Source organism: Cupressus sempervirens, chromosome 5 (genome assembly GCF_028749045.1).
Source record: "Cupressus sempervirens isolate cs-2001-9-10 chromosome 5, ASM2874904v1, whole genome shotgun sequence".
In the NCBI taxonomy this organism is placed as follows: domain Eukaryota; kingdom Viridiplantae; phylum Streptophyta; class Pinopsida; order Cupressales; family Cupressaceae; genus Cupressus; species Cupressus sempervirens.
The window spans coordinates 811,194,512-811,210,468 of record NC_143122.1 but is presented as its reverse complement, the minus strand read 5'-3'; the positions used below and the strand labels follow the sequence as shown (position 1 = coordinate 811,210,468).

The 15,957-nt window shown below is 36.6% G+C and overlaps 1 protein-coding gene across 4 annotated transcripts in view; it reads right to left on the bottom strand.

Annotated features, from left to right (window-relative positions):
- LOC149558362 (phosphatidylinositol/phosphatidylcholine transfer protein SFH10-like) overlaps window positions 1-15,957 on the bottom strand; it is a 285,735-nt gene that overhangs the window by 207,893 nt on the left and 61,885 nt on the right. For all 4 annotated transcript variants that reach the window (XM_089832627.1, XM_089832628.1, XM_089832625.1 and 1 more), the window contains one exon: window positions 14,356-14,881. In XM_089832627.1, coding sequence (XP_089688753.1) covers window positions 14,356-14,881 — 526 coding nt within the window. The remainder of the gene's footprint in view (window positions 1-14,355; window positions 14,882-15,957) is intronic.

Sequence of the window (15,957 nt, the reverse complement as noted above, 5' to 3'; positions counted from 1 at the left end):
TTAATAAATATTGTTTTAGTAATAATTGGTTATATTTTTTAAATATTGTGTTATTTAATTAATTTGACCTCTAAGATTGGGAATATCACAATCTCATTAACGTTCACCTCTCTAATATCTTCAAAATCAAGTATAGCACCAACATCGCTCATCATGGTTGAAATGGAAGTGCCAACGCCTTGGCTGTGTTGTGCAATCTCATTCTGTATCTCTTCAAGTATCCCCAATCTGATAGTCAAGGCAACAAACCAAGACTCCCTCGTACTCATTCCTCCTTCATCTACCAACTTGGTTCTCTCCAAATATCTCTATGGTAGCTCAATGAATGCCTGTAGCCTGGGAATGGCTAAGTCCTTGACTGGAAGGAAATCCTTCCACTCCCCTTCAAATGTTTTGACTTTGTCTCTAATAGCCACCGATGACTTGGATGTCAAGATAAAGGAAGGCAAGAAACTGAACCCATCTTGAATTAAGTCATGGATCCAATCTTTGATTTCGTGCAACTAAGCTAATATCTCTTCTATGTTGCTCCCGCTATCTTGTGGAAGGACTGCCTTATGCAACTGTTGGATATGTTGGCAATCTCTCCAATACTTGTTGTCAACCTCCAAATTTACAATCCTCCCGTTTGCCTTCCTCAACCTTCCTCTAATTGAAACCATGCCTTCTTGGATCTCCTCACATTCCATGTCATCTGTGATTCTTCCCAAGTTATGCTCTACTATCTTATATTCCTGGGCTACAAATCATCTATTGCCTTGCTAACCTTTGGTATAGCAATCTGAACTTTTCGATGACCCTTATCATCGCTCCAGATTACATTTGCCACCGCTTTTGCAACTTATTTATGTTTCTCGCTATCCTCCTTTTCCACTAACCCTTGAATATCTTCATTTGTTTGGACAGTCACCACTTTGCCTCTTGGCAAAAGCATTTGCCTTAACCATAGTGGTGCAATGCATCTCACCAAATCTGCATTTTGTTCGACAAGCAAAGCATCACCAACATCCTTGAGCGCCTAGTTTATTTCCTCAATATCAATTGGCCTATCCTCTTCTTCACTAGTGACTATCATATCATCTCCATGTTGGTTCTCCAAGAGAGGAGAGTACTCGGTACTATCGCTATAACCACTTGATTCCAAATCAGAGCTCACCTCTACAGCGACCCCTTGTCCACTTGTATTATCCCCTTGGTTTCTAGCCTCAATTATGCTCTCCCTTGATGGTGTTGCATTCCGTCTCTTTTTGGGAGGCCTTCGATGTTCTTTACTTTTCTCAACCTTGAAATCTCTCTTCTTGCTCTTGACTACTTTTTGTTGCTTGCTACCACCTTCACCTTTCTACCCAACTGGCTTCTCTGGTTTCATCTTCTCATAAGCAAAACGCACCTTCTGACTTTGTAACTGCCATCACTTCTCATTGTACCATGACTCTGTGTGTAGATCAAATGTCCTTGTAACTACCTCTAAGGAAGGATCCTGATGATCATCCAAATCCACCGGACCCAACTCTGTTCCATCCATTGTATCATAATCCTCTCTTAGCACATTTTCATGATCTTCCAGTTGATCGGGAATATCAAGGCATCTCCATCTGACTGCCCTCATCATGTCCACTGACAACCTTGAGAAAGCTAGCTTTCTCACATGAAAGTCATCTTGTGCATAGGCCCAAAAATCTTCTATAGTAGGAATATGTTGAACCGTATTTTTGTGACATGCCTTGATAAGACCATAAGGATCGAATCGTTGTCTTGCTCTATACCATCCTAGAGGATATCACTCTAACTCTTTCTCTGCAGCCGCAAAGGCGACAAGATTTGGGCAAGTATCATTGCCTATCCCAAATGAGAAGGTAATCCCTATCTCATCCTTAAGTTTCATCATTTTGTCATAATGCTCAAGTTGCCTAGCCAACTCCATCAAAACTATCTTGTCGGGGGGGTACCTTGGAAGTCTCTTGGGACAAACTGTAATCCCTGCTACTCTAACATATGTGAATTGCGGAAATTGGATGAGCCAACTCCCGTACTTCTTAACTTTTACTTTCGCTTCCATTAAGAGACTTCTAGTAGGTGTCCCTTGTAATATCCTTACCGTCTCAATGGCAAAGGCATCATAAAACATCTTATAATCTTTGGTGTTATGCAAATGAACCTGTGGATAGCACTCATGCACCATATATTCCCTCGTCCCATTACCAATCACTCCTAAGGCCTTAAGTCCAGGATTTTAATATAGCCTTGCAATCAAATAGAAAAGATAGGATCTCATATAGAATTGCTTTTGATTTTGCACTGTTCTAAGTTGCAACTCTAGATTTTCACTTATAATTCTAGCCCAATCAAATCTTCTCTTTCCATTTTCAATTTCATCAATAAAGTAATACATCCAGTTCTCGAATTGCATACCTTGACCCACGCCCATGATCCGGTTGAGAAGCACAATAAGGTCACCATACTCCAACTTGAAATCTGACTTGGTGAGCTTTGATGACTTGGTAACTCCCTTCTTGCCTTCATGCAACCAATTTTGCTTTAGAGGAATGAAGTAGGCCTCCTAATTATCCTAACTGACTGCCTGATCCATCATTACCACTGTCATGTCTTTATGTTGGGGAATATTGAATACTTTTTCGACCACTTGTCCAATGATGTTAGCTAACACTCTTTTCCCTTTATCTAAAATGATTAACTTGGTCACAATATCATACCGGGATGCACATTCCATTACCAATTCCAGACAAGGCAAGGTAGGAGGGAAAGCGGTTGCCCGTACAGTTCCGCTCTTGTAGATCTTCTTTGCCATAGGGGATTGTCCTTCCTTCAATCTATACTTCAACTATACCATGTTCACCATGCCAATATTGGTATCACTTATTCGCCTCACTTTCGAGAAGAAGGTGGTCTTAAGCATCATGTCTTCCTTGTTTTTTTTTATATTCATCCCATTTGGGTTCTTGCTTGCACTAATAACTACCACCTAAACACTTATTTTTGCCCCGTCGTTCTAAATAATAAGGACTACACTTATCAATCTCCAACTTTCTTTCTATCGATGGAATCTAGCTTATTTCTACCTCTCCAAGTCCTATCTCTACACTTATCAATATCCAAACATCTCTCCTAGGGATGGGACTACCACTTATTTCTGCCTCTTCGTTACCCTTAGGATGGACTACACTTATCAATCTCAAAACTTTAATCCTAGGGTAGTCTAGCTTATTTTTGCCTCTCCAAGTCTTCTATTATGAAATCTACAGTTATATCTATCAGCTTCAGCCTATCAATGGAAATGATGAAGTGGTGGATGAAAAGTGCAAGAAAAAGATAAGGGAAACGAATCAAGCAAGAACAAGGAATACAATCTGCCTTTAAAACCGATCTTCACCTCTAAATATGAATGAGAATTTTACCTTAAACCTGTCTTTACCAAAAATCAGGCCCTCTTAACATTCGGATCTGATCTCAAAAAATTCAATCCCACTTCAAAATGTGACCCTAACAAAAATTAGAACTAACCAACCTTGCAAAAAAATCCGCTCATGCCACTAAATTTTGACCTCCTTTGCCAAAATCACCCAATTTGAAGGAAATCACTGCCCTAGGGCAGAAAAATCTGCTCTAAATCAGAATTTCAGTTCTCCAAATTCGCCCAAAATTGTCAAAATTCAAACCTAAAATCATATTGCCTCTTCACCAAATAAAATTGCCAAAGCTGGAAGAAGGAATCGCTTCCAAGGATGGAGAAATCATACCCCAAAAATGATGTTAATCTCGCAAAATTCAGGCCCTCTTCACCACAAATTTGACCTAGGGCAAAAATCACCCAACTAGCCAAAATTCGAATCTGCTCCTCCAAATCGTCTTAGGGCAAAAATCGTCCAACTTCAAAGGAAAAATTGCTGCCTAAGAAGAAAAAATCAGGACCCAAAAAACGCCTTAGCTCAAAATTTGCTCCCTAGAAGAAAATCGCTCCAACTTGCAAGAGGAGGTGGAAAGAATGAATAAGGAAATAAGAGGGGGGGTGCCCCTCTTATACCAAACTTTTGCCTCTCCAAGTGGGCCGACCTGCCTAGAGGGAAAACAAAATTAAGTTAGTCCCTTAATTAATGGCCCAGATTTAAATGCAACATTAAAATTACTTAGCCTTATAGTGAAATTGGCCCATTTAATTACCAGTTTTGATCAGAAATTGCAAAATAGAAACAAGGTAAACCTAGGAGATGCCAAAATTTTCATTTAACAACACTTTGGCAATTAAAATATCATTAAAATCAAACCTAGCAAGCCAAAATCGATTTTCAATTCCAAATTACCAATTTCCTTTAACATTTCTAAAATCCCCTTGGCAAAATTTCCACCAAATTAATGCAATTTTACAATTCAATCTATTTCAACCTTGCAATACAATTTCAATTTTAATTTTTAACAAAATAAATCCTTATCCTCGCAGTCAAAACTCAAACTCTAAATCCAATTTCACTATCAAAATTTTCCTTTTCGCCAAAAAATTTAAGATTTTCCAAAACAACTAAATCTAACAAATTCATTTTGAAAATGCTCAAGCTTATACAACTATATCAAATTTTCAAAAATTCGTCTAAATGCAAAATTTGCAGATCTATCTTGCCAGATATCGTTTCAACCATCGAAAAAATGTTGTTGTTGAATTCTGTTTGACCTAAGGATAAAATAACATATTCCGGAAAAATCAAGTTAGCATCAAGCGATAAACAAATCAAATCAAATCCCTTCCTGGCCCGAAGGCATCCAAGGTGTAAAATTGCCAATTCAGAAAAAAACCTCTGGACAACAACAAATGTTGCCAAGGCAACCGAAAAATTTACAACACCGCGAAAATTGCCAAGGCTTGCTCGAAAAATGGGATCCTCAAAAAATTTTGGGCCGATGGTGTGAAAACCTCACAACAGAAGGAATCTTGAGACTGGAAGCAATCCTTAGACTGGAACGAGAAACTGGATTCGATGAACGGCCTACTCCATTGACAAATGGAGGACTATGAGCTCTTTCCGACCTATCACATGTTAGGGGTCGAGGAAGGAAATAAGGGAGAGGCAAATGAATTTCCAACGGAATATAGAGAAGTAAAAGGAGAGGCACAGATAGATGAAACACTTGCATATACATTTAGTAAGGAGAAGCCTATTAAATACGAAGAACCCACAATGAAGACAGTGAACTTGGGGGACGCGGTTAACCCGAAAACCATATTTGTAGGGGATGACTGGAATCCAATTCTAAAAGTAGCAGCGTTTGAAATATTTATAGAATATAAAGATGCTTTTTAATGGACATATAAAGACCTGAAAGGGGTACCGTCGAAATTATGCGTCCACTACATCCCACTGATAGGAGCTATACCCGTATGGAAGCGACCATACCGGATGAACAAAAACTATGTTGCACAAGTCACAAATGAGATTAACCGGATGCTTGAAGCAGGCATCATTTTTAGGCTAAGTTGCCAGTTCGCGGTTCGGTTCCGAGTTCGGGTTCGAGAACCGATTCGCTGGTTCGACAAAATTTTAAAAAGGGGTTTGGGTTCGTTTGGGTTCGTTAGTACAAAAACATGTAAAAAAAAAATTTATTTTTTAAATATATATATATATATATATATATATATATATATATATATATATATATATATATATATATATATATATATATCTTTACGAAGCATGAGTTAGAATTAGAATGTAGCATAGTAGCATAAACACATTTGAACAACAAAAAACTTTAAAACAGCATAAACAATATAGTAGCAAACCACAACGATCATTGGAACCCCTAGCGACTAGATCTCTTCCCTTTCATTTAAAAAATTCATAACTGTATCTGATTAGTTTATGTAGATCAACAATAAGTTTTAATAAAAATTTCTTCTTTTCATAAATTTATTTACCAAACTCTTATTATGATTAACATAATCGATTGAAAGTGGTTAAAAACTAATTAGATCTAGCTTGCAGAAGGTAAATCCCTTTGACCAGCTGAATATTCTTCAATCTCTTTGGGCACAATCTCCCAAGCACTGATCAACAACAGTAAACTGGAAAAAGACCATTCATGGAGGCCTTTGGATAACACAGTCTGACGTCCCAGATTCAATATTCTTTAATACAATTTTTAATATACCTAGAGGAGAAATAATCAGCCAAACAGTGATAGACAATGTGGTAAGTAGCTGCCCCACCTGACCATATTCATCTGAACATAACTTTCTTCTGCAGGGCAACATTTCCCAATAAAATGTTGTTTATTGTTTAGTGTTTGAATAATTCATATTGCTACTCAAATAGGCCTTGAAATTCCTTATGGTGGTCGCCACATGTTGAGCATCTTCTCTTGTGGGTGTCTCAAATTTAGTAGCATTTTGATTCAAATAGAAAGTGTTTTACAGCCAGGGATTACTCAACACTAAAAAACTGTTGCATTGTAATGCCTACCAACCCAGACCCAAGATGTATCAACATAAATTAAATTAAAACATGTTGTAATGTGGAAAATTTATATGTGGTTCTCTTGGGTTCGAACCCTGGTCCGAAATTTTATATGTGGTTCTCTTGGGTTCGAACCCTGGTTCGAACCAGATCGAACCAGGCCTCCAAAAACGAACCCAGGTCGAACCGGACCAGAACCACGAACCGGTTCGAACCGGTACGTGGTCCGGAGGGGGGGGGGGGAGGTACCCGTGCAACTTAGTTTTTAGGGTATAGACAAGTGAGTGGGTATCTCCAATTGTGATCTCTAAGAAAAGATACCACTCAATTAAGGATATGTGTAGATTTTCGATCTTTGAATGCAATAACAGTTAAAGATTTGTTCCTGATACCGTTCACTGAGAGTATTTTGGAAGAAGTTGCAGGGCATGCAATCTATTCATCCATGGATGGATTTTCCGAATACAACCAAATATCCATCGCAGAAGAAGATAGGCTCAAAACAACCTTCATTGTAGAAGATGGGGTATACTCCTACAATAGAGTGTCATTTGGTCTATGCATTTCCTCGACAACGGCTCTAAATGTTTACCGTACAGGGTAAACGGATGTTTATAGCATTAAGAGATTATAATGTAACACAAAACAAGATACTTTATTCATATAAGTAGATATGCAATTCCAATTACAATGATGATTCATAAATTCATTCAAACGATGTACATATACTTCCCGAAGGGGTGACTCAACTGTCACGCAACCTTTCGGATACTAACTCATCTCGTCGGCTATAATATAGTTTTTACCAACAACATTTTCCACCACAAGCACTCAATTAATAGAAGGCAATAATATATATATATATAACCATCAAATTCAAAGTTAGAGCCACTAAACTTCTCTATCTCTAGGCTTGGCGTATTTTCCATTTGCTTGCAACAAGATTTCCTTCTATGCAAACACCCAAAACTAAGATTAGATCCAAAATAATGTGTCCCTTACACTGAGTCCACCCAAGGTAATCAAGTATTGATACCAAAAAGGGAGCAAGGTGCAAAATATGCTTCCTACAATAATCTATGAGAAGATATGTGCAAAAACAAGTAAATCACAAGGAAAGGCTACATGAGAACAATATTGCCAAAGCATAGTGATTATATGGTAAAACATTTTCGATAAAATAAAAATACTCAAAAGAACAAACCAATTGTATTTTCGAAACAATCATGCAATGTTCAAAGACATACTCTTACAAGAGTATTACCAACATATAGTTTTGGACAATTTCTAACATAACATGCCTACAAAATTCAATAACCATACTTCACCCCGAGTACTCAATAAATAGAAGATAATAAGATCTAATATATGAAACCACCAAATGGAAAATAAAAACCATGAGCAAATCCCACCCACAAATGTTCACTGAAACCACCACAAACCATCTTATCACCACAACAACCTATATCACCCAAAAGAGGGAAGAAGATCCAACAATTCTCAACCTCAATGACTTGCAATTGCCTACAACTAAAGAATAACAAGTTATTCACACAACTACTATGTTCCTCTATCCAAAAGGTTCCTCCACCACTAAGTTGGGTTATAGTAAGTTTCAATGCAGCATCCAAATGTAACTCAAGCCAAGCTATAATGTGTGGAATCTACAAAATTCTTCAAGATCGCTTGTGGCATGTGAATTGCATGGACCCACAAACAAATAGCATGCTTGAGCTCCTTTCCTTGCAAATGTGATGTCCCTTTTTTAGCATTTATAGCATGATGTTGTTGTTAGCCTATTTCCCCATGGTCCCGTAAGCTAACTAGGACATTAAAGGGACTTAGAGGCCCTTTGGCCTAGATAGTTTCAGCTACAGGTCTTTCTGTGGGGTTTTGAGGCAACTTTGGGCATACTTACTATTTATAGTAAGTCATCTTGGATATGGTCGGACATCCAATGGCAGTGGTATGTCGATGGTAATTGTTTAAAATCGACAAGAAGACTTGTTTATCATTGATAAGATTTGTTATGCATTGATAAAGCTATTTTATAAAGTTAAATTTAAATATTTAACTTTATTAATCCATAGACTATAGTTTGTGGGAAATATTTAAATTAAAAGAGTCCCCTTTATTTTATAACACATTGGAGACATAAGTTACATAAAGGGAGTGATGTTTTATCCCACATGGAGAAAACGAAGGATTGAGCTCTTGTGAAAACACTATAAAAGAAAGGGAAGAGCTTCTTTTTAGTATGTTTGGAAATATCAAAGAAATTGGAAAATCTTCTATAGATTATGTCTCAATAGTTTGAAAGATGAAATCCCTTCAAGTTGGAAATCTTGACGCCATTGAAAGATATGGTCTTGAGATTTAACATGGTAGCAGTCTGAAAAAGCGGAACCGAAAAAGCAGGCTGAAAAAGCAGTCCGTAAAAGCAGTCCAAAAAAGCGAGACCGAAAAAGCAGGCTGAAAAAGCAATCCGTAAAAGCAATTCAAAAAGTAGATCCGAAAAAGCAGTTCGAAAAAGCAAATCGGAAAAGCAAAGCACAAGGGGCAGCATTAAAGGAAATTATTACAGTCATCTACAACCCGGTTCCCTTGTTAGTATTGTTTTTAGGGTATTATAAGTTTCAGCTATAAGTGTGCATTATACTAGCATTATCATTTTGTAATCCATGTAAATGCCAAAAGTCTTGGCCATATTTCATGAGCATTGTATTTGATGACATCCAGGAGGATGCAGTGGGCAGTTTTGAAAACTTTAGTTTCCTGGACAGTTTCCTTTGGTACAGAGGAGTTGGACAGCAGTGCTACAGACTTTGATACTCCGTATGTTGATATGAGCTTTGGAGTTGATTCGCAGGATATGGATGGTAATACTCTAGAGACCAGTAACTTTGAGGATACTCCTTTAGACAGTGCATCAAAGGAGGTTTGTAGGAGATAGTCTAGCCAGTGCCATCATGTGTCTAGTCAGTTGAGAGTTAGTGAGTGAGACATTTCTATCGCTTGTCAGCATTTCGACGCTGCTTGTCAGTTGTAGCTGAAAACCTTGACGCCATTAAAAGATATGGTCTTGAGATTCAACATGGTAGCAGTTCGAAAAAGCAGTCCGAAAAAGCGGAACCGAAAAAAGCAGGCTGAAAAAGTAGTTCGTAAAAGCAGTCCGAAAAAGCGGAACCAAGAAAGCAGGCTGAAAAAGCAGTCCGTAAAAGCAGTTCAAAAAGCCGATCCGAAAAAGCAGTTCGAAAAAGCAAAGCAGAAGGGTCAGCATTGAAGAAAATTTATTACAGCCATCTACAACCAAGTTCCTTTATTAGTATTGCTTTCTTAGGTGTTATAAGTTTCAGCTGTAAGTGAGCATTATAACAGCATTATCATTTTGTAATCCATGTAAATGCCAAAAGTCTTGGCCATATTTCATGAGCATTGTATTAGTAATTTCATTGCAAATTATGAAGATAATAGTTGCTGGTGTCATTTAAGCAATTCAATATCATTATTTATCAACTAGTTAGTTGCATACCAACTGTTTGTAAAAATGTCAGTTGGCTGTAGGTGTTCATTTCTCATGCTTAGATCATATATATACACTGAATATTGACAAAATTAGTAGCACACTCACGTTAGGTCATTGTGTAGTCCATTTGGAGTCTTCTAGCACAAGATTCTCATTGATGCAAATTGAAGAAAGAGTCATTTAAAGCCAACTAAAATACTATATCAGTCATACGTCCCTTGCATGTGAATTGTTTGATGAAATTCCTTGAGCTTTCATTAGCATTTTTGAGAGCAGATTTGAAGAGGGTCATTACAGCAAAAGTGATAAGGATTGCCATGGATTTGCACATAGCTAATATGCTAACTAAAGGAGAATAATGCAACATCGAGCAGTCAACTCACAACAAAGTGTCACACTAACCACCACTAACAATTGACAAATGTGTGACATTGTACAATAACAAAAGTTGGCTTAAAAAATTCAGAGAAACAATGTTTCACTTTGTTGGGGGAAACGACCTAGTAGCCGCCCAAGCTAACTTCATGCACCTATAGTTCCTAATCCATATGTCAAAATTTGTTGATTTTTTCGGTGAACCTCCATAGGTGACTGCAGAGCTTAAAGCTAACCTTTCGACTTTCCCGCATTTATGAAGCTCTCTGTAAAACTCATAGTGTGTGAGGTGGTCTAAAATTGCCATTTTAAAACATTTGCCCAAAACCCACCACTAAGACGCCCCCAACAGCCGCTTACCCAAAAAATAGTAATTTTTGCACAAATAGACCAATCAACAACCAAGAAAACTAAAAAATGGTCAACTATTAATACATGTGTGACTGGTTATTAGTACATCTGCGATCATTTTTTGGGGATTTTTATAAGTGGTAATTGGGGGGAAAGGTACCAGTAGATGTGGTGGTAATATAAACATGGGCAGCAACTAACTCGTTTCCCCTTGTTTGCAGATTTCTCCTAAAAATATCTTAAGTATGACTCCTTATGCCTGAGACAAAGAACAAACTAAAAACCAACAATTGGAGAAATTATTGTTGAATCAGCAATTGTCCTCTGAATTTTGGAGGCACAGCTCCCTCTTATGATATATTTTTGTGGTTTTAGAGGCGTGCTTTTTTCCAAAAAGCCGAAAAGGTTAACTAACACCTGAGCATAGGCATGCTACATATGCGAATTATAAACTTATAAACAGAGGGGTAAATGAGAAAATGACACAAGGTTTGCTCACCAAAGCCGTCAAGAAATAGTGAAGAAAAAATAAATGCAATATCCCTTTCAGACTGTGAATATTCAACACTCAGATTTCATTAAATATTCACACCCATGATTTAGTATAAAAGATGAAATTACCCAAGAACGATTACAATCAACCTACGAAAATAACAAGCACAAAGACATACAGTTAAGCACAAAGTTTCAGAAGACCCCTTTATTTCTTGAATAAAGCCAGAGGGCTCAAAGGCACATCCTTTAGTACAACAGATCATGGTTCCCCTTCAGAAAATACACTGACTCTTTTCCCCTTTACAATAACAGAAAATTGCTTTTTTCAAAACATGGACTCTGGAAATCTTGGATCTCTTCCTTCGTATTCCATAAATAGCATAGCATGGCTCCCCTGTTTCTGTGGCCCTTTCAACTCTTGTAAATGAATCCTGGAAGACTGTTATTCTCCTTAATTTAAGGGCTTTTAGGATCCCTCAAACTAAATTTGGTACCTAGAACTTTTGTAATTAACTCCTAAATCAATCCATGAGCAATTTATGCTTTTCTTATAAAACATTGCCTTAAGAATTCGACATTGACAGATATTTGCTTTTGATATGTAACAAAGGTCTTTTACCTCCAGACATAAGGACCAAATATTCATTAATAAATAAGTAGTTATCAGATGACAACTCCAAAATTGGATTCTAAAACCACACTGTTCTGTGGGTGGCCACTTCTTTGTACAGCATATTTCCTCAATTGTGCAAGATTGAACATTTGAAGCTAAATGTCCAGTATGCAATAAGTCTAGGGAATTAAGCTTTGCAGGACAATCATCTTTTACACCTAGATAACATTGAGGTTATTATTAGAACTGGTAGCTATCATATGTGACCTGCATTTTGAATAATATAACTTACAACCATAAAACCTACATGTTATGCTTAACCTGATTCCAGATACATTATCACAAAAGCACTGAGGTGATCACTCAATGATCATATGATAAACTAAAGGAAGATATATATACAAATGTATTCCTGCAACTAAAGATGTCTATTGATAAACCTCAAGAGCCCATAAAATGTCGACAGCTCACTATTTTTCTCAGTTGCAATTTATCTGTCTCATGAATTGAATTCCAAAAAATGTCCTCCAAATGACCACTGAAAGTTTTGTAGAGCTTGTGATGTATCACCTATAGCTTTTTGTACTTCGATCATGAAAATGGAAGGAGCAACCTCAAAGACCTCAATGCAACTACAAGTTGTCCAATCTTGTTTGTAGCAGTACCCTCAAGTCTCATCTTGTAATTTTGTCTCTGAACACATCAATATCTCTATGAGAAACATTTAAATCTCCCAACATAACTATCTCCTTTCCTGAGTCTAAAATTTCATGACATCGTTTTTTTAAAGCTTTGAGAAAACAAAGCTTGAAATTTAGTCAATGCCATTGCTTGCATTTACACCAATATTTGGCACAAATACATTGATCAGAACAAAACTGCCATGGTCTGCTTCCATAATCCGGCTTTCTTTGCATTAATCTACATCTTAGTAACTGTCTAAAACACCCAAAAAATCCACTTTTTCATCGAAAGGTAAAGAGTCTTCCATAAGATACATAACTATACCATTATATCTTTCTATAATATCAACAAAGAAGAGGTGAAATACGGAACACACTGGCCCTATAACAAGGGTGAAAATGTTCAATACACCCAAAGCTATCTAGCATTCCAAAAGAAGTACAATGAGCAACATTCTCCTGAGGTTTTGGAGGACCTCAACTATCAGAAAGATCCAGGATTTCACATCAATCAAAAAAGAGGATTTTACCATTGAAGGAATCAGATCCAATGAGGACGTATCAGCAGTCGGTCCCCCTTGGAATGAGTTGGACTCATTCAGTGAATGTAGGAATTTCTGATGCACTGCCAGTTGACTATCTGCTTCATCGTAAAGCTTACCATGGGTCCTCTACACAATCAAAATTGTCTTGTAATAGTTAGATCATTATACAGTATGGTTCGGTAGTGGAAGTTTATGCCAATGATATTTAACACTAAGTCTATATTTGATCCTTTTTGTTGGAACTGGTATGATTATTCAGAGAAGGAATTACATTCAGCACAGATACAATTTTGTATTATTAGTAGCAATCTATTAGATCAGAGCCTGCATAGTCCAATAATGGTTTAATAGGAAAGATCTTACAGAACTGCTTGGATATGTACGTAATTTTTTATCCACAATCTTTAATTCAAAAAAAGAGCTAGCCAATAGCTGGATACAAACTCAAAGCTTTCTTTTGGATATTCCTAAGCGTCAGTAGCCACTTTTTAACTAATTTATTTTAAATCAAAGGGAGAATCCTAACTTACTCATCCAATTTTGCATCTAAAATTTTAAAGAAATGGTACATCAAGCCTCAAGGCAAGGTGAGATTATTCCTCACGTTCACACAAAAAGAGGGAATAATCTTAAGTAGAAAAGCATATATGATTTAACATAATGCTGCATCTTTTCCAGAATATTTGAGTCTCGTGACAATAAGGACATGCTGAAAATCACAAAAAGAAAGAGAACTTTAAAAAAGATCAGATGATCCCACAATATATTTAAAAATGTCCAAAGTGGAAAATAGAAAAAAAGACCGCTACAGCAGTACATCTTTTCATCTAATGTCAAGTGCTTTAATTTAAAAGTTATCCAACAAAAAAATGTTATACCTCAATCATAATCTAGAAAATATTTTTAAAGACAAATATTTAATCATAACTTGGCTGGAATTTTAATAGAGATGTCGCTATCATAATAGTTGAAAGTCAAAATTGCCATGTATCATAATACTTGTAACCTATAAAAATGGCACTCTCTGGTTACTCAGATGTTATTGGAGCATCTTCAGCAACAAGAACCATGCCAACTTTGACCCCTATCTCCATTTTAGTCTTAAAGGATGGTAGACATCATAGGAAAGAAAATCAAGGGTCATCTCCCCCCCAACCCCACCCCCACCCAAAAAAATAATAATACCTAGCAGCAACAAGCTAAAATGCAAATCATTTATCTAAAACAATTTCAAAATCATATTAGAACTGATAAAACATCAATGTCAACCACTAAAATGGAGATATTTTCAGATAAACCTCACCGTAAGAGAGTGTGATAATCATCATACTTTTCTGGAAGTAAATTGTTTTCCAGCAGCAACTTCCGAAATGCCTGAACCATCTCTTCTTCCTTCGGATCTCGTAAGTCTCTGATAAAAAATTTGCTATCAGAGCTTGCAAGTCGTTTCTTCATTGATCGACTAATCTTTGAGGAGGCTACCCTAAAAGCCCTGATCCCTCGCAGACTGGGATTACTTAGAGCATTCTCATCACTTAATTGAATTGCAACTTCATCAGTGTTGAATCTTTTCGAGTGTCTTTCTTGATGTTCTGTACTAGAATAATTGTAGTTTATTTGACTTCCTTCATGATATTGAGCAGAAGACCAGCTCAAAGATCTTCTTTCTTGACTTTGTGTAGCTGACTGGAAAGGGAATCTCTGTTTTCTTTCTTGATCTTCTTGAATTGATAAGTTAGAAGATCCTGGTCTATTTTCTTGTCTAAGGTAATCTTCAAGCTTCAACCCTTTCCCTTCACATGATCCATTGCTTTTCTTGTGTTGGTCACCTGAAAATAATGCACTTCAAATTAGCTGAGATGAAACCCATACAGACCAGAAATAACTATGCTCCAAGAAATATCCAACAAAGCTAAAAAAATATATAAATTTCAATGTTACAACAATTATCTCAGCTTCCATGGATAATCAGCATGAACTAATCTGCCAAGGAACTCAATATCAAAACAGCTAGAATAATTTCCCGATAATGGAATAGGAAGACAAAGATCAATATGAAGCATTTTCTGACTTTTATCCTCACAATTTGTAATTGAGGTTTTGCAGATAGGCCCTTATCCTCTCCAATCAAGGGGAGGCTATGGCTAAACAAGAGCATTATAACTTATTTGTGGACTTCAATGTCAAAAGACAAAGCAATACAATGGTGAATCACAATTTCTCCTTTTTTCCCACAAATATGAAAGAAGTGTTATTCATACATGAATTAATAGTTTGTTTTCCACAGTATAATTTTTCTAGTTCCAGCTATATAATAATTCTCAATCTTGTAATTATTTGCAACACACACAAGTTAAAAATATGTTAACAGTGTCAAATGACTACTCATGGAGATCACCATGAGATGACTTGAAATTCACAATAAATCAAACCCAACAAAATTAGAATCCTAACCTTTCATTGTGTAAATGTGTGTGTGGCCGGGGGGAATGACTTCTGGCTGATGTAATGCGTATAACATAAACGGTCCCAAATTCTTCTGGCAATGGCTAGCATATCAACCAAATGCTAACTGCGATAGCAAATATACACTAAGTTTCATACTAATTTAACATTACTAATACCATATTTGCAAATGTTCATTTTGTGCATTTCACGCTTAATATACAATGTATCTCTGAATTTCTCAAACTTTGCATTTTATAAGGATGCAGTTGTGTAATGTCCCCTCTTCCAGATTAAATTTGAATGTTCTAGCCTGCAACCATTTATCAGTATAATATAGAAAATTTGTATGTGAACACATTAAAAATATTGGATTAAGTAAATATTAATCTAAATACTACCCATACTACCCTTCCTAACCTTTGGAAGAGATCCTTCTCAAACCACCTAACCCTCTAGT